The following is a 24,218-nucleotide window of genomic DNA, read 5'->3' on the forward strand; positions in this document are numbered from 1 at the left end:
TGAGATCAGGTAGAGGACTTTTATTTTATAATCTCTTTATTATCGTCTCAATTTAAATTTAGACTGATGCTAATCTACATACAGAGAAATTTATATTATATAAGACCTAAAAAGAACAGCATGTCCATTTTTGGTAATAAAGACTCCCTTATTTTGTAAACTTAAAAAAATCAAATTAATCTCTTTTTTAAGTGATCATATATTTTAAATAATTCTGAAGATTTTCCTCAATAACTATTATGGTTTTTCCAGATTTTCCTAAATCCAAGACTTAACAGTGTTTTTTAAAAGAAGACATTCTTTTTACTAAACGAGTACCACTGTGCCTTTTTTCCCTGACAGTGAACTAAAATTTAGTTTTATAGTTAAACCACTTTAAAAAGACCCTCCCCCCCCCCCACACACAGTTTTTTTAGATGATAGCGCTTTGGGGAAGCCCATGATTTGATAGTAAAGATCATAATCATGTCTTAGTTTTGCTCTACACTGAACATAAACGGGATAAAATGTTCTCTATTATAGTATCTTATACCTGTATAGAATACTGATTACATGAATTATCTTAACAAATTCAGTAGCTTTTTTCAGTTTATACATATATCATGTTTGAGTGAAACATCACAATTTGTGAAGTTCCTCAGTATATCAAAATGAATTGTTAATTGCTAAATACTGTTTTATACAGTCTCAGTGACCTAATGGTATTTGAGGTTGATTTGTCCATAAAGTGAAGTCCTGCACCGGGATGGACTTTATGTTTATTCCTTATTGAACTCTTTGCTTAATCACTTGCCACTGTTTCAAGATAAATAGCCTTGGAATAGCCACTTCTAAACTTTGTTAGGCTAATGAAGAAAAATTTATTTATATAGATATTTTAATGTCTAAACATCTCTGACTTTATATCGTTATAATTACAGTGTATAGACAGAGTCCTCTATTTAATTGCGGTGGATATTACCCAATGACTAGCTCAAGTACTGTCTTGCTCTTACCACATAGTGGTAATTATTAATAATAATTAATATTATTATATTATTATGGTTTTTCCTGGAATTTTCTGGTATTCTCATATTTTCAAGTCAGCTTTTCTGGATGTTCAGGTAAACTTTTATTTATTTATTCATGGCTACTTTAATTTGTAGCCCCTTAAAAATTCTTGAGTAGCATTATAATAAAAAACACTTTTGTATCTTCTCAAAATAAATACTTTCAGTTTTAAAATGATTAATTTAGAATTCAAAGTGGCAAAATTCCATTGCTTAAAAGATTGAGTTCTCTATTGGTTAACAAGACTTAGTCAAATAGAAAGAAAGACACAGTAATCAGTGCCCACTTGAAAGTCTATAGCTACAGGTTTTCTCATTAAGGTAGATAGATGGCCTTTTCATTGCCATTCTGGGATTCATTAAAGCCTCACTGACTATGAGGTGCTTTTATTTGTGCAAGTTTGGACTTAGTCCTCTTTGGAAACTATTGTGACTTTTTAAATTGTACAGTGACATCTATGCCTTTTAATTTTTTTCTTCTGTTCTTATCACTATTTTCTTTTAAAGCCACTTTACCTGAGAGATTCCTCTATTTTCATATAATGTTCCTAGGTAAAGGGAACTTTTCTTCTCAGGTTTGGTTTCCTCTGTTTTTCATCTACTTTTCTTCCTGGGAGGCTTCAGTTTCTTTTGCTGCCAACATCGTAATTTGCTTATTGTGGACACAGCATGCAAGTGAAGCTCATGATTGTGTTTCACCTCATATTTCTCTTCCTACATTTTTAGTTACTGCTCATAAAGTTATACTTATATCATTTTCATTCTTAACATTGTGTAGCTCTTTTAAAATTCTTTATCATTATACATTAGTCTAATTTTCAATATATGCTTGTGAACAAGGCAAGTATTATAGCCATTTTAAGAGGATGCATTATTGAGTTAAATTCCTTTTGCCTAAGGGAAGTCACTGGTGATGCTTGATAAGTGTTTGTATTCTAAAAATTTTTGTTCATTCCTTTACTTGTCAAGTACCTATAACACACCAGGTTCCATTCTAGACACTTAAAACATAACTGAATACAAAATAGAGAACTTTGTGACTTCTTGGATTACATTCTCGTAGAGAGAGCAGATGGTGAATAAACCATGTACAAACAGATGCATAAAGTACACAGTATGTCAGATTGTGGTATATGCTATGCAAGAAAATAAATCAGGGAAAGAGACCAGGAAATTCTTAGGGAGGTGTTTGAAATTTTAAATAAATAGGTGGGGAAGACTTTACTGAAAAGTTCTTTTTTTTTTTCTTAAGCCTGGTGGCCATTGTGTTCTTGCTGAAAAAAATGTCATTTATACTTCCTTTAGAGCTAAGCATCTAGTACAGAAACCAGTCTGATTGTTTTAGAAGTACAGAAATTTTATTTTATTTTTCTATTCCCATGCTTTCTGGCTGTGAATGTTTAGAATCTAGTGCACTTTTTGGTATCTAGAACTTTTGTGTATTTCTTATTTCAATTTCTCCATAAATACCTATTTGTTGGCAATGCGAGGAGTTATTGCATTGCACAGCATGTGGATAGATCCCTACTGGGGTGTGTGTTACTAGCCATCCAAATGCTCCAGCTTCTGGCTCTGACTTGGCTGCACAAAGACTTCCATTTCCAGTTACTGGCCACCATTGATGTGGGATACAGTTCATTATTACACAAATAATAAAAGTTTGGGAAGTTATAACTCCTTCCTTATATTCTTGTGTATCTTTCAAATTTATATTATACATCATCCAGTTAGATACTTAAATATTAAGCACAATCAAAATGGATAAACATTCAATATTTCCCCCATTAACTAACTAGTACTTAAATCAGGGTTACTGAAATGCATGAATAATGTTGCTTCATAAAATAATTGTATAATTCTTTGTTTACAGTCTCAGTGAAACTTGAGGTCCTTGTACATAGAAAAGTGTTTGAATTTCTAAATACTTTCCTTTATCCGCTTTTAAAAATTTTTAGTATTCAAAACTAAAATATGGTTTCCAGTTGATGTATCTTCGTATTTAGGTTTTCTATTTTCTATTGTAGGTATAATAAACATGAGTTATAGAATGATAAGCTTAATAGCTGTGTGACCTTGGGCAACTCATTTAAATTATCTAGGCTTCAGTTTCGTCTAATAATGAGCATTATAATAATATCACCTTAATAAAATTATTAAATGAGAATGTTTTTAAAAGTTAACATAGTATCTGAATCACAGGAAGCACTAAAAAATTTGACTTATTCTTTAAGTATGATGATAATACTAACCACACAATAATAATGTAGGGAGGCATATTTCCAGTATCCTTTACAATATATTTTTATATTCAAATTGCTGTCATGTTTTGCTTGTCCACCTAATATGTAATTACTAATCTCTACTGAAAATTTTAATTTTATTTTAAAGTTGTTTCAACTCCTTTAATTCTGTATAGCTATCAAGTAATTTATAATTCGTTTTTTAATTTTTTGTATGCCTCATCAGCTATCATTTATTTATTACCTAATTTTTTTAAATTACAGGTAGATGCCACTGAAAGTGAACCAAAGAGTTTTATCTTTATGAGTGAGGACGCTTTGACAAACCCACAGAAGCTGATGGTCCTCATTCACGGTAGCGGTGTTGTCAGGGCAGGTCAGTGGGCTAGAAGGCTTATTATAAATGAAGACCTGGACAGTGGCACACAGATACCTTTTATTAAGAGAGCTGTGCATGTAAGTGCGATTTCCTTTTTCTGGCATTTTTTATAGTTTTATGTGTTGTAAAGTGTTTTCTCTTGTCACTTCAAAAAGTAGATCCTAAGTATAACTGGTCTTCACATGATTATTTATCTTACATGATGATTTGTTTGCATTATTTTGCAGTTGTTCGGGAAAACAGAATGGTATTGAGCACACAAAGATTTAGACAGTATCTTTGAAATGAATATTTCCAATTTTAATATTATTTTTAATTAAATGAAATATCAAACTATCAAATATTCATCTATATTGAACATACTTTAACAACATATCATTATTGCTTTTGTAAACCTTTGACTACCTAATTTAGCAAAGTGAGAAAATAAAGGAGATCTGCTAGATAAGCTACTCTCTTTTCATTAAAGGAAAAGTTAAGAGTAACTCAGTGATTTTTTTTTCTTGTCTTTAAAATATTCCTTAGAGCCCCCCAAATAAATTGCTTTAATCATAAAACAAACATACAACATGGTAAACTGTGATGTTTACTAAATTTTTTATTACTTGATTTATAACAATTGGTGCCTTAAGATTGTATTCAAGATTTTCTTTTTTGAAACAATGAAATTATTTTTCTTACCTTACACTGTTAGATCTTAATGTTCATCTAATGTTATTTTAGTGTCTCATTTTTAATTTCTTCATTGAAAAGCCCAATTATGCAAAGTATGCATTTTTTTTTTTACAGCTGAGGAGAAATCTTCAGGAAAAAAAGTATAATGGCCTCTTATGTAAAAATTAATATAAGAGCGCAAAATTACTGAATATTGAGTATTAAATGTTTTGCTGTGTGTTTCAAAAGATAGTAAAGGAATCCCAAAAATGAAAATTCGTTTTAACTTGAAAGTCTATGCTTCTTGAATTATTAAAATAAATTGAACAGGTAAACTAAAGGCATTTTTCAGAAATACAAGGTTTCAAAAATTTATTTTGCATTAACTGTTTGATGCTTCCAGCAGAAAATGAAGGCATGTGTCAATTATTATGTACCTCCTGGAGGCACTTCAGTTTGAATTTGATGTAATACCAAGCCAGTACTTTTACCTCTATCCAGTTTGTCCTCCATAAACTTACTGATATTTGTATCCTTACTTCTCTTTCATTTATTTTATTCTGGGGGGTGAATTTGACATCTCTCTCTCTTTTTTTTTTCCACTAACATTTTAGTGTAATTAGTGGCAGAGATAATCAAAATAATTCAATATAGCGTTTTAAGTACATGTTTTGTGTGGTTGTCTCAATGGTAGGTAGTGATTCTACAGTCTGTATCTTTTAAAATAATGATAGAAAGTGAATTTCTACATAACCAAATGCTTTGTAAATCTCAGGAGATGACTTCCTTATATAGCAATATTGATCAACCTAGCACATTTTAGGACTTTATCTTAGAAATTACTATAACTATAGCAGGGCTAACTTAAGGAACTTTAATTGATATGAATTATATGCCTTGAGTTAGAGTTTTTAGTTTGTAAATCATTTGCTTTTAATAAGCTATGGCTTAACTTTTCTATTATGGGTGTTGACTTTTTTCTTTTCTTACTCCATTTTGATTTTTCTCCCTTTTTGGTGTGTACTTTTGTGATTGAAACTGATTGATTATACTACTAGAATTTCTTCAAAATGTTCATGGAGCTGTTATCAAGGGTTATCTAGGATAGGTTACTTTTTTTCAGTAATTTAAGTGATGAATTTTTTGAAACACCTTAACTACTGCCCTCAATTCATGATATTTCGAATATATACTTTTAAGAGCTTGCTAGTTCAACAAAAGTGTCTGAGAAGTATGCAAGTATTGATAGAAATCTAATAGCTACCTATAGTTAATTTTAGATAGGAGTAAGAATATAGAAATATCATAATAAAATAGGCATAGTTATTATTTTTAATAAGAATAATGCCATCCCTGAGCTTATGAAAAAATTACTGAATATTTGTATAATAGTACAAGTAGGAGATAGAAGTGTGGGAAGAAATATATATTTAAGGGCTCAGAAACGTCAAAATCGTGATAAACTTTATATTATAAAATATACTTTTGTTCCACTTCTGAATAACCAGTGGGTCACAGGAAATTAAAGAAGATATCAGACACTTTCTACAATTAAATGACAATGCCAGTACAACATATCAGAATCTCTGTGACACAATGAAAGCAGTCTTACAAGGGAAACTCATAGCAGTGAATACTCATATTAGGAAAACACAGTGAGCTCAATTAAACAACCTGATGCTGAACCTCAAGCTTCTAGAAAAAGAAGAGCAGGAAAAACCCAAAGCTCATACAAGGGAGGAAATTATAAAGATCAGCGCAGAAATCAATGCAGTGGAGATGAAGAGAACAATACAAAAAATCAATGAAACCAAGAGTTGGTTCTTTGAGAGAATCAACAAAATTGACAAACCCTTAGCCAACCTTATCAAAAAAAGGAAAGAAAAGACCCAAATCCATGCAATTAGGAATGAAAAGGGTAAAATTACAACGGACCCAGCAGAAATCCAGAGGATCATCAGTACCTACTTTGAGAACCTGAGACACCACTAAGATGGACAACACAGAAGAAATGGACAGATTCCTAGATACATATGAATTACCAAAGTTGAATGAAGACCTAAAAATTCTAAAAAACCTAATATCAATCATTGAAATTGAAAACATAATTAAAAACTTACCAAGAAAAGCCTGGTTCCTGATGGGTTCACTGCTGAATTCTACAAGATAATTAGAGAAGAATTATTGCGACTGCTATTTAAACTTCACTGAAAGTGAAGGGAAGCAATACTCTCACATTCATTTCTGGAAGCAAGCATCACCTTGATCCCCAAAGCAAAGAAAGACCCAACCAAAAAAGAGAACTATAGGCCAATCTCACTAATGAACATAGATGCAAAAATCCTTACTAAGATACTGGCAAATAGAATACAGAAGATCATCAAGAAGATCATACACCCTGACCAAGTGGGATTCATCCCAGGGATGCAGGGATGTTTCAACATATGCAAATCAGTAAATGTTAGATACTATGTTAATAGAGCCAAGGACAAAAACCATATGATCATCTGAATAGATGCTGAAAAAGCACTTGACAAAATCATGATAAAACCCTACCAAAAATTGGAATAGATGGTCTCTATCTCAATCTGATAAAAGCAATCTATGAAAAACGAACAGCCAATATCTTACTAAATAGTCAAAAACTGAAATCCTTCATGCTAAAATCAGGAACAAAACAAGGATGTCCACTGTCACCACTCCTGTTCAATATAGTTTTGGAAACATTAACCACAGCAATTAAACAAGAGAAAGAAATAAAAGGAAGAAAGGTAGGAAACGAAGAAGTTAAATTGTCATTAGTAGCAGATAACATGATGCTGTATATAGAAGACCCCAAGAACTCCACCTAAAGTCTTCTAGACTTAACCAAATTCAGTAGAATAGCTGAAGGTCAACACACAAAAATCAATAGCTTTCCTGTACACAAACAATAGACTCAGTAAAAGAGGAATTGCAGATACAACTACCTTCACAGTAGCATCCAAAAAAGTGAAAAACCTAGGAATCAGTGTAATGAAAGAAATCAAAGACCTCTACTCTGAAAACTATAGCACTCTGAAAAAAGAGATCGAAGAGGATATCAGAAAATGGAAAGACATCCCTTGCTTCTGGTGGGAAGAACCAATATAGTGAAAATGGCTGTACTTTCAAAACTGCTATATAGATTCAACACAATCCTGATTTTAATTCCAACAGCGTATTTCACAGAACTAGAGAAAACAATCCAAAAATTCATTTGGAAGAAGAAGAGACCTAGAATAGCAAAAGCAATTCTAGGCAACGAAGACAAGCTAGGGGGTATCACAATCCCCAACTTAAAACTATAATATGAAGCTACTATGATAAAAACAGCATGGTACTGGCAAAGAAACAGACCCAAGGATCAGTGGAATAGATTACAAGATGCAGAAACAACTCCAGACACACTCAGCCACCTCATTTTTACCAAAGGAGCCAAACACCCTCACTGGAGGAAAGATAGCCTCTTTAATAAATGGTGCTGGAAAAATTGGGTTTCAACTTGCCAAAGATTAAAAGTAGACCTATATCTCCCACCATGCAATAAACTTAAATCAAAGTGGATTAAAGATCTAAATATTAAAACAGAAACACTAAATTGTCTGGAAGAGGTTAGGTAGAACTCTTAAAGACATTGGTGTAGGAAAAAATTTCATGAACAGAACCTCAGTTCCATGTGAATTAGCTCAAAGAATCAACAAGTGGGATCTCATCTTATTAAAAAGCTTCTGCACATCAGAAACCACCAACAGTGTAAAGACACACTCACAATGTGGGAAAAAAAATTTTACCAGCTTTTCCTCACACAAAGGTCAACTATCTAGAATATATAAAGAACTTTAAAAAGTCAGACTTCTCAAATTTAAAGACCCAATCCAAAAATGGGCATCTGAAATGAACAGACATTTCTCAAACAAGTAGAAATAGCAAGTAAACATATGAAAAAATATTCAACATCACTGATTATTCAAGAGATGCAAATGAAAACAACACTGAGATTCTACCTCACCCCAGAAAGAATGGCTGCCATCATGAAGTCAACCAATAACAAATGCTGGTGGGGCTATGGGGAAAAAGGAACCCTTCTCCGCTGTTAGTGGGAGTGTAGACTGGTGCAACCACTGTGGAAATCAGTATGAAGATACCTCAAAGAACTAGGATTAGAGGTCCCATTTGACCCAGCTATTCTCCTTCTGGGTATCTTCCCAAAAGAGTTAAAAGAATCACACCACAGTGATATATGTCCACCCATGTTCATAGCAGCACAGTTTGTAATAGCTTAAACTTGGAAGCAGCCCAATTGCCCATCAGCTGGAGACTGGATAAAGAAAATGTGTTTGTTTTTTCTTTTACAAAACGCAGTACTACTCTTTCTCATAAAGAATGAGAAACTAGAGACATTTATAGCTAAATGAATGCACATTGAGGCCATGCTCTTTTTTTACATTTTTTTACATTTATTGGTACGCTTTAGGTATACAAAAGGTCAAACTCTTTATTAATTTTATTGGTACATTTTAGATATACAATATAATGACATTCATCATTGGAAATTTGCACCTTTATATAATCTCTCTTGGTTCTTATTTTTCCCCATTCCCCTGCCCTCCCTTCAACCCCTCCATCCCTCCTCATTTACAAAGACTTTGTTTCCAGTTTTTCATTTTCTCATATTAATTCCATTCCCTTCTTTCCAAGTGCAATAAACAGGACACACATCTGTAAATACCGAATAGTTTCTCTGGTGTGAGAAACTGAAAGTGTAAATAAAGATCAAAAGTTGCAATAGATAATGTGAAATAGGAAGATATGGTCCAAATGGGAAGGGGAAGTATGAAGGGTGGGGTAGTGGAAAGGAAAGAAGGGAAAGGAATAAATATGAGAAAAGGAAAAAATGGAAACAAAGTCTTCGTAAATAGGGAGGGATGAAGGGGGTGAAGGGAGGGCAGGGGAATGGGGAAAGAATAATAACCAAGATAGATTATGTAAAGGTGCAAATTCCCAATAATGAATGTCAGCATGTAGTATATCTAAAATGTACCACTAAAATTAATAAAAAATATATATTTATATATACTTTTGTTCAAATGACAATCCTTGATGCTCTTCTAATAGTCATTGAAAGTATTTGTGAAAATTAAAGAAATGCTTTTTATAACAGGTATTATTTTTCACCAATGGTAATAGATAATGAGTTGTTTGGTGATGAATTAGTAACACTAAGTCTAGGTATTGATGGGAATGTAAATTGAGTAATCTGTTTTACGTGGCTGTTTAATAATGTTTCCCAAAATTCAGTGTGTATACACCTTCAACTCTTAAGTCCCCTCTGTAGGGACTTGCAAGAGAGCAGTGCCTGAAGTATATGTTCATGAGTGCTCACCACAGCACTTTTTCATGGCACAAAAACTTCTGAGCATTTAAATGTCCATGAGTAGGGGAATGTTTGATTCAACGATAGCATATTCAAGCCATGGAAGCCTATGTAGTTTATTAAAAGGAATGTGCTATATGTGTATGTATGCGTGCACATATGGAATGATGTCCAAGAGTTATCCTATGAAAACACAAGAATGAGATCATTTATTTAAAAAGTAGGCTTATGCATGTATACATACTAAATTTGCATTCATATATGGATGTGCATCCTGGAATTATATGCAAGAAACCACAAGGTGATTTCATTTAGTGTTTATTTTCAATTTTTAAGTTTTTGATTTCCCTTTACTTTTTACTCTGAGGAGTTTCTCCTTTTATATTTAAAAAGATTCTTTTGAAATTTGAAAATTTTTGAAAAAGATTAATGAAATATGCTGTTATGGTTCTTATTTTGATCTTTTATGAACGAATTTAACAGTTAATAAATGTTTGAGTATGAAACAGCAAATTTTCTTTATTTTTTTTTCCTTTAGTGATTGAATTTAAGCTACCGAAATTCATATATTAGAAAATAATTTAAATCAGTAATATTATTTTGCTATTTAAAATATGGAACTACTAAACTATGGGTTGAAACCAATATCACTAAATCTAATGTAAACTTTGAGGGAAAATTTAAATTAACTTTTAAAATACAAGTTTTTACTTATAGACTTCATTGAAGATTGTTGGAGAAAAAATTTCAGAAAGATTAAAAGCTTTATCACATTACTAAACTGACAAGGTCTATGGAGCCACACCAGCCCCCATCCCCGCAAAAGAAAACAAGGAGATGACAGCTCTAGAGAGCTGACAGTTTGGAGAGAGGTTGTTAAGGACAGCTTACTCCTTTATGATTTCAACTCTTGACAGAAGACAGGTCTGCTTGTTGCATCATGGCAGATACATCACTACCTTCTGGCTCTGTCATGACTGGGGAGGAAAAAGCTGTGCTCAGTTTTGAAAATCCAATTACCTTCTAAAATTTTGGTCACTGTTTCAGAGATAGATATGGTAAGCGCTTCTGTGATAGCTCTTTTTGTCTGTAGTACTGAACTAATTAGCAGGAATAATGCCAGAAGTTAAGTTTTTTCCTTTGTCAAATGAATAGTTAGCTATGATCATATAATGCACCTTGCTAATCTAATTTGACATCAACCTAAGAAAAATTTTACAAGGCCTTTAATGCTTAATACCTATTTCTCTACTCTGTCTATACCTGACTTCAGATAACTTTTGAAATAGAAAAAGGCCTTTTCACTAAGAGAAAGAGAAAATATACTGGATTTAAAAATGATTAGTCACCATTTTTATATGAAAAATAATGAGTATAATTTGGAGTTTGTCTATGACCAGAATTTCAATGTAGGTTGAGATGAGTTTAAATGAATAAGATGAACATAAAATAATCTTGTTTAATTTCTATCATAGTTTCTTTTTGATTCACGCTGTCTTTTTCACTTGATCTTAGCCAAAAGGCCAAGAAGTGATTCTGATGTCTTTTTCAAATCTGCTTTTCTCTTGAGCTTTATGTTATTGTGTCCATGATCCATATTGTTTTCCTCCTTTTTATTTTGTTTTAACTGCTGATCTCTGTTCTGAGGGCCTTCCTTTAATCAGCTAAAGTAGTCTGAATTGCTGAGTCAGAGCTGTTTTAGAAGTGACCAAGTACGTAAAATTGTGGGGGTGAGATTCTCAGGTAGAAAGTAAGTAATACCTCCTGCAGTTATGAGCAACATTCTGGACACTTTGAAAGGTTGGAGAAGGCAGGACTTGTGGCAGGGTTGAACTTTTAGTGTAACTTATGTATAAATAGAAGATATATATATATATATATATATATATATATGTATATATATATATATCTCTTCAGTAAAGTAGAATACTTATTGAGTGGCCTAGATTTAGCAAAAGATTAAAGATGTCAGGTTTGCATTTGTTACTGTACTTGTGGTTTCTAAGATGTTTTAGTCTTTATACTTTTACCTTGAATGTTTTTCCTGTGAGTTTCTATCAGTTGAAAAGAATAAAATGGAAATAACATAAGCCTTTAGTAATAAGAAATACTAAGCCTGAAATTAAAATTACCGAGGCAGTAAATTATGGAAGGAGGTAATTTGTTTATGAAAGTATAGTTTGAATGGTTAGGTTAAACCAATAAGTATTAGGTTAAATGTATTATATTTACATAATCAGTGAAAGAAGATATTTAAAGAAAATATCAAGCATGTGAATTGAAGTAAAAATAATTATTAGCTTCCATGGGAGTTGTTTGATAGCATTTCATGTTTCTGATATTCTAATATCACTTGATTTTATTCAACATTTAGCATGACATAAATACAAGGCATTTGAAGATAGCAATTACAAATAAGTGCCCTGTTTAAATATTGGAAAATATCAGTATAGTGTTTTAAATATTTTTATTAAGAATTTATAGGCTTTTGTTTTCCTGGACTGAAAACAAATCACTACTTAAAATTTGCAGCAAGTTGTCAGAATTTGGTGAAATGCATTGGTATGCTTTGTATATTTAAAATCTTGCCCTTTTATACTTTAAAATAAATAAACTCTCATAGTTTACTTCACCTCTCATATTTTACTGCAGTATAATCAGTAACCCAGTACTGCCATGTACACATTGAGATGTTAACAATCTTGGGATACATGTTGTTGCTTTGTGTTTATAATCCTATTAGAAAAGAGATGGTACTATATTTATGAAGTGGTTATACAGAGATTCCATTGCCTCATGAAATTTGAAGCTTTGAGAAGAAGATTACATAATAATAAAGAGCACAAATAGAGTGTCCAGTATATATCTTTCTTAAAAAATTAATGTAGTTTCATGGTTACCCACAATTTATTTTATAAGATTTAAGCCATATTATATTATTAATGCCATGTAGAAATGGTATAACATAGCGAATGATTATTTTTCCCTAGTTTAAGTTGTAATGAACATGTGTTATAATTCAAATTCTGAAGGAAAGTAAGTTATGTCATAATTTATTATTTTGAAGTCAAAACTATAGATTGAAATATTCCCTTAATAGCACTGGAAAAATAGTATTTGTAAGAAGCTCTCCTTTAGCCTTTTATTTCTGTAGTAATACAGTGATAATGATAAATGATATGTATCTCCAAAAGAAACTTGTGGAATATACTGTTAACTAGGTAATTCAATGCTGCTTTTCTTTTTGCTAATGAAAATATTGCTTTTGTTTTATATATATATATATATATATATATAGTTCTTTTTTTTGGTACCGGGAATCGAATTCAGGTCCTTGAGCTTGTGAGGCAGGCTGCAGAACCACTGAGCTAAATCCCTGGCTCCTTCTTTTGTTATATTTTTTCAGTTTTTACATACATCATACTGTTATTGAAGTCTAGTCACTTGAAAACAATGCATTTAAATTGTCGTCTTTATTGTTGTACATGTAGATTGCAAATAAAGAACACAACATATCAAATTATATATGTATTTATATTTATTATGAGATATTAACAACGACCATGGACTATTAATAGCTCACTAATAAAAATTAATTTATTTCTTTAATATCAAAAATGGGTTTGTTTTGAAATATATTTATGATTATACACAAACATATACACCTACATGCACACAAATAGCTCAGTATGTTAAAATTCAAGTTGCTAAACAAATATTGTTAATATTTTTAAAAAATAAGCCATTGTTTAAAAGACTTGTCTGTCTGTTGGGAAATAAGTCCTTATATATTATTCCATGAGTTTCAAATTTTAATAAAGTTATCTTTTCTTATAACTGATTAGCTTTGAAAATATTAAAGAGCATTTTATCCAAATAGACAGATGTCAAGAATATTTCTTAAGAAAGACTCTTTGTTAAAGAAAAACTACTTCTTAGTTTTCATTTTCTGATAGTAAGAAACTCTTCTCATTGAACTTTTCAGGCACACCTGTTTGATAGAGTCATGGATTGAAAATGTACTGTTCTTTTGAGCAGCGTGTATTGTTTGTATTTAGAAATGTAAATAAATTAAATACTTCTATCAGAACAAACTCAAAGTCTTGGTACTTTTCTTTTTCCCTGGAAGTTAACAAATTACAACATGAAAGCATGTAGGAGGGAGGGATGCAGTGTATCATTTGCACTGCAGGGATTCTCTCTGTCCAGAATGCATCTGTTTAATTTCTTTCATTTTCTGCCTGTGACACTGTATGATGAAATCCAAACTTCCTGTCCTTCTCTAAGGAATCTCCTGGGTAGAAGGTAACTTATACAGAATTAATAATTGGTGTAGTTTTTTCATTGTCGCCCATCAACTCAATTTGCAGTTTTCATTTTAGAGGGAAAAAGTGGGTTATATAGGAAGCACTTAACATTCATTTGTACATTAACAAATATAAAGCCTTGAATCAGTTTAAAGAAGGAAAGGTATTTTGAGAAAGGCCAGTGCTATATGAACAATTAAAAATATTGACCAGTAATATCTCATGGCTCTTTCATTTATTACTTTGGGGTAATAAAATCAGAAAATTTAACCTTGAAATGAAAAACAGGTATAGCGTTTATATTTAATGACAAAATTTAATTATTTCATTAAATGAGAAAAGAGGTTTAGTTATTTGAATATATTTATTAGAACTTTTACTCAAGTGAATATTTAGCTAAACATTTTATGGTAGTGTATTATGGAAACAGTTTTCTTAGAGAAAATCATTGACACAGTTGGTATTAACCTGTTATATTTTGTGCTTCATGGTGCTGAAATCTATGTTAATGCCACAGGCCATGGAATTTAAAACTGCTTTTGATAAGAGACTACATACATATATGTGTATATGTATATATGGTATTCATAATTGGATATGAATAATTGTTTAAATGAGTAATCTTAATTCCTTATTTTTAAATCCCTGAGAACTTTTGTATTAGCTCTGTTATGGCTTCTTAGTCTTTTTTTCTTTCAAATTTATATACTTTTAATTATTTTACGAGAAAATTTGTAACATTAAGAGTTGGATTAAAAAATACATTTGGAAGAAACCTACATAATTGCTTCATCTTTTTAGGCTTTTGCAATGCAATTCATTACATTCTTAATGCACTGGAAAATGCAATTGAGCCTCCTAACTATGATAGTTTTATTACTTTGTGCATTACACTGCACCTTTAACAACCAGCATTATAGTAGAGACCCCATTTTGACACAGATTTTATGGGTATGCATCTTTTTCCCACTAATCTTTAAGCTTACTGAGCTCTGAGAGCATACACTTTCACCATTGCCTAGCAGTGCATTTTAGTGAATAAGAGTACAGGATTTGGGGTGAAAGATTCCTAGTTACCCATTTTAATGTTGTGACCTATTAATTGTATGATCTATTCAAGAGTTTTTAACTCTTTTAGTCTGTTTTTTAATTCATAAAAATCAGCATAACAGTAATACTAAGCTTATAGTATTATGTGCAAATTAGATGACAATATATATGAAAAGCATTTTTACTCCACCTGAAGCTGAATTGTAAAACTTTTAATGAGGATGCAGGAGTACATGAATTTTAAATAATAAAAGAGAAAAATGTGATGTTTTATTGGTAGGAGCTGTCCTTTTATTAAATTTACCTATAGAAAATAGTACACGGTTTCAGTTCCTGTTTCTTAAATAGATGATATGTACAAATTCTTATTATGACTGTTACATTATAATTAATAGGTATGGAAGTGGTGATGGTATTTAGTATTTTGGGGTTCGTTTTCTCTTATTCTTCTGTACAAATCTTGCCACTCTGTCCTGTTCTTTGTAACAGCATGACTAGTGAGTCTGTATTGAGTATCTAGATGTATTGGCAACTGATTTTTCTATACCCATGTTACCAACTGTTTTAAGGACACAAGAGGGAAGCTCCTCCACCACCATCCCAAGCTCCTAGGGCAGAGAAGCTGAGCCGGTCCCAGAACCCAGAAGGAAGCTCCCCTGCTGCCATCCCAAGCTCCTAGGGCAGAGAAGGTGAGCTGTGTGGGTGCCAGAATCGCCCCCCCCCTTAGAAATGAGAAGATACATAAACAAGCCTCAAAAACAGACTTCCAGATCACCTACTGCAACCCCAAAGGGAAACGAGATGGAACAATCTGGTACTCAAGCACCTGGACTCTGAACTGGCAACAAAAGAGGATCTGGGAAAAATGAAATCAGAAATAATTACTCAGATAACAGCAAAGATTTTGCTCATGGTGCAAGACATGATTAATAAATCTAGAGAGGATACAGATAAAAAAATAGAGGATCTGAGGAACATGATGGAATCCCAACATAGGAAACAAATGGAATCCATAAAACAGATACAAACAGATTTCCAAGAGATTAATAAAAACTACATCAAAAGTCTGCGCAGCAGAATGAACCAATGTGAGGATAGAATTTCACGTATAGAAGATAAGATTGCAATTAGTGAGGAGGAAAAGAAAAATTGCTTTAAAATTGTAAGGAAACATGAGAAATCAATCCAGCAGCTGCTAGAAAATGCAAAGAAGAATAACATAAGACTGATTGGAGTCAATGAAGAAAGAGGAGACAGTGCAGATGACATAAAAAAACTGTTCACAGAAGTAATGGCAGAAAACTTCCCAAGGAGGGGGAAAAGAACTTGACATACAGATAAGTGAGGCATATAGGACTCCAGCTAGCCTTAATAAAAAAAAAAAAATCTACACATAGGCATGTAATAGTTAGGATTCCAGAAATCCAACAGAAGAACAAAATTCTACAGGTAGTGAGAGAAAAGAAACAAATCACATACAAAGGAAAGCCCATCAGAATCACAGCAGACTTCTCAATGCAAACCCTCAAGGCAAGAAGAGCTTGGAATGATGTATTTCAAGCCCTAAAGGAAAACAGCCTCCAACCCAGACTGATGTACCCTGCAAAACTATCTTTCAAAATTGATGGAGAAATAAGATACTTTCATGATAAAGAGCACCTCAAGAACTTCATGAATACCAAACCAGCACTCCAAAAAATTTTAGACAATCCTAGGAAAAGACAATGAGGATCACAACCCCAGGAAATCCAGCAGAATGAATCCATTGGGCGTGAGAAATTAAATGCAAAGTGGGAGAATCCAACAAAAAGAAAATGTCATGACAACGCTTTTAATACTTTTAACTTCATCTCCCTAATGAATGTATAATTCAATTTTATTATTGTACTGATTAGTATTTTTCTGATTCTAGAGTTGCACACCATTCCTTTTGCTGTACTGGCTATTTATCATCTTCTTATGTCTACATTTTAATTAGGTTGTCTATTAATGAGCTCTAAGAATTCTTTATATATTCTAGTCATATGTTATATGCATTGTAAATATGGTCTGTTTAAGGACTACTTTTCATTTTAATGATGTTATTTAAAGTTCTAAATTTTGATGGAATCTCATTTATCAATTTTTTTCTTTTATACATCATGTTTTTTGTATCCTAGGTAGTTCTTGCCTACCCTGAATTCATAAATATTTTCCTTTATAATTTCTTCTTAAAGTTTTATACTTTTAGGCTTTCATATTTAGGTTCATAGATTCCTTCAAGTTATTTTCATGTATGGAAAAAAAGGGTTGAGGTTAATTTTTTATATACGGATACCAGGTGTTCTAGTGCCTTTTGCTGAAAACACTATCTCTTCCTCAGCTCTTGCATTGAGTTTATATTTTACAAAATGCTAATGTTAAATAATCATTCAAAACTCAGTGGACCATATATGTGTGGTTCTATTTCTAGATTCTCTGTTTTCTTCCAATGATCTATATGTCTTTCCTTACACCAACACTGCCTTGATTACTGTAGCTTTAGAAGAAGTCTTAAAATTAGGTACTAAACGTCTTCCAACACTGTTTGTGTTTTTGTTTTTAACTTTTCTAGGTCCTTTGTACTCCTACATAACTTTTAAATTTCAATATCCACTTCTTCATTTATAGCATGTATACACAGACTTGAATTTTTATATATACCTTGTGTTTTCTAATCCTGCTAAATTCAAGTACAAGTTCTAGGGGCTCCTAGAGATTTCTTAGTATGTTCTCTGTAGATGATCATTTCATCTACATATAAAGATTTTGCTTCTGCCGTGCCAATCCTATCCTAGTTGTGTCATTTTTATTGCCAGACTATTTTGGTGGGGACTAGGTTTCATAGTTTAAAGGACAGATAAAGAGTAAGCATATCTGCCCTTGTTCCCCACCTTAAGGAGAAAGCATTGTATCTTCATTCATATAAGGCGTTCTCACTTGAAGCATGGAGTACATGTCTTTAATCTGTTGAGAAGGTTCTGTTCTACTTCTAGTCTCCTGATAGCTTTTACCATGAACAGCTGTAGAATTTAGTCCAATACTTTTTCTGCAACTACTGACAGGATCATATGGCTTTTTCCTTTCCTCTGTTAAAATGATGACTTTTGGGGGTGGATCTTCCAATGCTGAACCAACACTGCCATCCCTATAACAAAACCACTTTCTACATCCTGCCAGATCTGACTTCTAATAGTTTGTTTTGTTAACCAAATTTCTATCTATGTTCATACTTTTTTCTTCTATTGTCTTTATCCAGTTTTAGGATTAGCACAATGTTGATTTCCTAAAATGAGGGGAGAAGTGTTCCTTCTTTTTTCTGCTTTAATTGTTTGATATAATTGATCAGTTAAAATGTTTATGAGCCTGGTGTTGTCATATAGGTAGGTTTTCAAGCTAGGAATATACTTTCTGTAATAGGTGCTATTCAAATTTTATATTTCCTCCAGAGTTAGTTTCATTAGTCTTCCAAGTTACTTTTTAGAAGTTGTCAAATTTATTTCAAAAAAGATTTTTGTAATATGCTTTCTACATCCTTTTAAATTCTGTAAAATCTGTGGTAATGTCTCTTAGATCTTAATATTGTAATTTAAAAAAAGATATAACTGATATTGTGTAACAGGAAGAAAAGGTCTAAAAGAGCAGGGGAATTGGGAGGGGTAGGGAAGGGAAAAAAGGGAAAGGAAAAAATATGAGAAGAGGAAAAAAATGGAAACAAAGTCTTTGCAAATAGGGAAGGGTGGAGGGGGTGAAGGGAGGGCAAGGGAAGGGGAAAAAAAATAAGAACCAAGAGACTCATGTTATGGTACAAGATCCCAATGATGAATGTAACTATTTTATACCTAAAATGTACCAATAAAGTTAATGGGGCGGGGGGGGGGGGGAAGGACACAAGGGGCTTTTAAGTTAGTTTTAGCACTACTTTGCAGATTTAGACTGACTTCTAATGTTGTCCTCTAGAGGTAACAGTACCTAGCAAATGGAAACAAAAGTATACTGAAAATGATTTTTTTAAACTCAGAGTTGTTAATAGAAAATACTTTATTCTACTTGTCTTCCTCTGTCAAATCTGTTCTCCTACCCATCCGTCACATCTCTAATTCATCTGTATATCCATCAGATATTTACTAAGTTTAATGTAAATTTAGCAATGAACAGAAGACTGCCTGCCTTCAAGACATTCTAGTTTAATGACAATAGACAACAAATTTGGTACAATGTGATATGTACCCAAAAGTATAGGCACAGGATACTGTGGAAGAGCATATTAAAGACATCTTTTAAATCCATCTGTCTCTCTACTAATATTTACTTAAGTTCTCAAGTATAAGTAAGCCCTTGGAAGTAGGGAGAGGTATTTCAGACAGGGGGATTAGTTGAGTAAAGCCCAATTATAGAGCTTGATGAGAGGGGGAAAGGCTGAGGGTGAAGAGATCATCAGGGCCTCTTAAGTTATTTGTAAATTGTCATAGGCTTAAGGGGCAGCATTGAAGTGTTTCGAAAAAAAGAAATGCCATGGTCAAATTAGTGTTTCAGAAAGTTAATCTAGCATACGTTTACGTGACTAGTACGATGCTACTGTGATACCGTGTGTAAGCACGATAGTAGACTGAGAAACCAGGGAACATGTGGAACAGGAGAGCAGAAGTTCTTAAGAACATAGGGACAATAGCACCTGATGACTGTAGGTAAGAAGTGAAGGAAAGGGAAGACTCAAATGTGACCCCTAGGTTGCTAACTTGTGCGATAGGGAAGACAGTAATATCATTAAATGAGATGGGACTACTGAAGAGGAGTGCACAGTGTTGAGGGAGTTGAGAATTCTGTTTTAGATTCTGTTTTATTTTAAGGTTATTTGTCACCATATTCTTTCCAAGTCATTGGATGTCTTTCAGTGTTAAACATCGATCATGCAGATGCTTACTTGTGCTTAAGCCTTGTTATGATATTTCAAGAAAAGACACCTAGCAGTGTCACCTAATATCTTTAAATTATAGTACCTTACACTGTGATTTAACTTTTTGTTCCTTGTGTATTTTCTTTTCTTTGAATATCTTTGTTGAAAAGATACTCAGCAAGGAACTCATTAGATAGTAGTGGAAAAATTGTGAATGACAATTGACATTGTCTTATAAAACCTACAGTAAGACTAAAGAAACATTTTCAGTGTTTCCTGTGTTTAACTGAATGAAATCTGGCGACTGCCATTATGTAATGATGTAGAAAAAGGATCAGTGATGTGGCTATTTAACATAGAAACATTCTGTGTTTATAATACTACAATATTGTTTGTGTTCTTTTCTCCCGAAGCAATGACTGCTATGTCTCATTTTTTAATTTTCATCAAAAAGAAGGTATATTATCTTAAGTATTTTTCTCATCTCTTTAATGATGGTGATATGCTACATATTCTGAATTGGTGTTTCTAGGTCTAAAATTGATTCTATAGATTCTACTTTTATAGTGTTTTTTCTGTTACAGATATGGCCCACTTCAAATGAAAATATAGGAAAAATCAATTCTTTAAAAAAAATCTGTCTTCTTCTAATTTAAAAATTTCCTCTTAGTTACAAAAACAAATACTTAGTTTGCAAAAGATTTGTTACATAGATGTTTTTAATATTGTACTCTTATTATCAATCAATTATTTAGTTGCTTGTGAACAGAAAGATTGTGTACTACATTGTTGCTATTAATTTAAAAAATGCAATAGTAGCACAGTTCTTGGCACAGAAACATATTCTACAGCTTCTTCCATGTGTATTTCCAAGTTCAAAAATTTCAGGCAATTAACGGGCTCACCCATGTCTAGAAAGACATTAGTAAATGCCTTGTGGGAAACGGAATAGGAGCAGGTGTGCAGTAGAAAGTATGCATCTACTCAAATAGAGATCCTTTGTTTACACAGAAATTAAAAAGGTATAGGCCATATATTTAGATGATTAGTTCTGGATTGAGGAGGAGGGGAAGAAAAAGGAGAAAGGTGGTTTCTTTACTCTAAAGTAGGAATAAAGGAGATTTTAACTTGTTTACAAGGCGGACTGCTTCAGTATTCCTGTTGAGAGAAGGAATGTGCTTATTTCCCATTTCTATCGCCTTTGCATATTTGTACATCAGCTATTATTTTCGGGGAGCAGCTCTCAGACCTTTTGTTCACTTTGGTTCCCTTTCCCTATTGTTTTTTCTAAAATCCTGTCAGGAAACAGTATTGCATTGGCTTATAGTCTTACTTCCTTCACTGGTGTGAGTTTGAATTCATATCTTTCTGGGCCTCAGAAAAGTTATTGAGTCTAATTAGGCTTGTTTCTTTCCTTCCTTTAAATAAAGAATTTTTAGATGCGCTGTAAAAGTCTGTAAGCATTGATAAGTTTTCAAGTAAAAACAAGCAGAATTTTGTATTTTTAAGCCTCCAATTGGGAAAACTTGTCCTAAGCCATTTATTCATTGAGTAATATGTATTTATCAAAGATACTTTCATACTAGATGCTTTGGTAGGAAAAGTTATCCATTTGTTAGTGTTAGCATTAAAGTATTTTCTTAGTTTAGTAAATTATTGTATATGATACTATAGGAGGCTCATTTGATTTTGGCTACTCATAATGTAAGGTTACTTAGTTGGAATAAAAGCTATTTTTCTTTCTAAGAATATTTTCTTTAAGATCAGCTAACCAGTTCATTCAGGTGCTAACAATATGAAGAAAATATAAATTCAATAATGGACCAATTTGTTTATAATTTTCATAAGGTTACATATTCATGAAATCATTCAAAATTAGTTGTCGTAAGTTATTTAGGGAATGAGCCATGATGTTTTACAATGAAATGAATTTTAACCTAGGTTTTGTAAAAATTCCCAACCTTTATTTTCATTTCTGAGCCTTACCTTATCCAGTAAAGTGTATCTAAACATATTACTACTAGTATCTGATGCTTTAAGTCTTAAAAGGTAAAAGATAACACCAATAGGTAGAAATTATTTTTGTAGAGTCATAAATATTAGAACTACTTACATATGAAAAGAATATGAAGACATTTTAATGAACAGAGAAGAGGAAGGATCCATAAAATGATACAATGGAATAATTTGCCTTTTACCACCAATTTAAATTCAATGTGCTTGTATTAAATCATTATACATACTTCTAAAAAATTTGCAAATAGAGTGGCCAATACATTCCTGATCTAACATTTGGGAATCAAAGGCAAGCAGAGCAACTGGTAATTATTTGTTCTATATAGATTTGATCAAAATACTCAATACTAAGTGCATTAAAAGTTTTCCCTTTCCAAACTGGCATTTCTCTTCAATAACTGTTGGAAATAGAAGGCATATGTAGAATTATGGTCATGAAAAGGACTGAAAGAAAAGAATGTGTCTATGAACCAAAATATTCATCTTTACAGTGTGCAAAATACAATGGTCTATTATTGCCGAGGGGTGGTAGTCATCCCTGAGTGTGCTGTTTTGATTATTGCCAAATACAATGAATTGACCATCAGTTGTAAGTTTGTTTTGACCGTTGAAAAATTACTATTTATAATTACATTCAAATGTTTTCTCAGAATAAAATCTGTCATATAATATTTTTGTCCTTGAAACCTCGTCTTTTACCTGAACTTTACTTTGTCCCTTTATATTTCATGAAAAGGAAAATTAAAACTAATTTTATAAAATTTTTAACAAAACTTAAGTTTATCATTGGCTTCTATAATCTCTCACCTTGCATTTTAGCAATCACAGATTTTGAGTGTTGAAAATTTTTCTGAAGAAAGAAAATGCCTATTTAGAAATATTAGTAAAGAATAATTTCAGTTAGAATAATTTGAAATATTTTAGGGTTTTAAGAAAGAACAAAATAATTTCATCTTGCATTCTCATTGCTAGAGCAATAATTTTAATTTTCCTTTCAGCTTAACTATTTAATACTATTTTTAAGCATACTTTTAATGTACTGGTATCAGGTTCAAGCATAATAAATCCATTATGCAATAGAAATTATGCAATAGAAGTACCAATTTAATTTAAGGAATTACAGACCAATGTTATCGAAATATTGCACTTAAAGTGAAAATGTAACAGAGTAGACCTTGTTTTTCCTGTGTATGAGTGTATGCGATATTGTCCCCTGCATTCTCTTCTTTTTCTGCCATATTACCTAAAGTCAGTAAGCTTTTAGGAAAAAAAGAAATAAAAAATTTTTTGAATACATTTGATTTCAGCTTCTGTTATCTTTGGCCTTTTACATCTTCTGAAATGTCAAACATTCAAATTTTTGATAAATAGTTTAAGTGACATATTGGTGCTTTTTATGCATTATGAAGATTCTTTGGATATAATTAAAAATAGAGCACATGGATTGAATTATGTATTAAGTATAATGACATTTATCCAGAAAAATTATGGCTATAATGTTTTTGTCCGTCTATTAATGCTACCCCCCACCCCCTGATTCTCAGTGAAGAATATGTAATTAAGACAGAGTTGGTTAGGTTTAACTTCAGGACTATTAGTATTCTGAATCAGATAATTCTTCTCTTGGATGTTGTAGGATGTTTAGCAGCATTCTAAACTTCCACCCACTGATTTCCGTAGCATCTTCTCAGCTGCAAAAATTAAAATGTTCCAGACTTTGGTAAATGTCTTCTAGGGTTCAAAAATATCCCCAGTTGGAAACCACTAGGTTAAAGACTAGAGCAGGAAAAATCTTTATCATCCACATGAAACTATAACCTGAGATTTTTGGTGACCAGATTTTTAAAAATTTTCTATAAATGGTAGTATCGATATTGGACTATATCTGTAAACAATGTTAAATAAAAACATTATTTTTGTGGTAAAGTTCAGAAAATGAAATACTGGCTATGTTCAGAGGATCTGGTTCAATTGAATTTCTCATGTACTCACGATAGAAATGTAAAATTAACCACTTTGAAAAATTTGGAAATATTACAACTGAATAACCGTGCACCTTGTAAGACAAAAGTTCCATTTTCAGATAGTAAAGTACGCAGTACTCTTTTAAATACATTTTATGTAACTAATTGATTCTCATAGAATGATTTTCTCCATTTTGGGCCAAACTCTTTTATCCATAGCTATCCAATGGTTACAGATGACATTGTCAT

General features: G+C 32.1%; 1 protein-coding gene across 14 annotated transcripts in view; it reads left to right on the forward strand.

The window, feature by feature from the left end:
- The window catches only part of Arb2a (ARB2 cotranscriptional regulator A), a 437,422-nt gene that overhangs the window by 116,889 nt on the left and 296,315 nt on the right, over window positions 1–24,218 (forward strand). For all 14 annotated transcript variants that reach the window (XM_087180725.1, XM_013071100.3, XM_013071103.3 and 11 more), the window contains one exon: window positions 3,554–3,745. In XM_087180725.1, coding sequence (XP_087036851.1) covers window positions 3,554–3,745 — 192 coding nt within the window. The remainder of the gene's footprint in view (window positions 1–3,553; window positions 3,746–24,218) is intronic.

This window comes from Heterocephalus glaber, unplaced genomic scaffold (assembly GCF_053883595.1).
Source record: "Heterocephalus glaber isolate CG9 unplaced genomic scaffold, H.glaber_assembly_v1.0 deba00001465, whole genome shotgun sequence".
NCBI classification, from domain to species: domain Eukaryota; kingdom Metazoa; phylum Chordata; class Mammalia; order Rodentia; family Bathyergidae; genus Heterocephalus; species Heterocephalus glaber.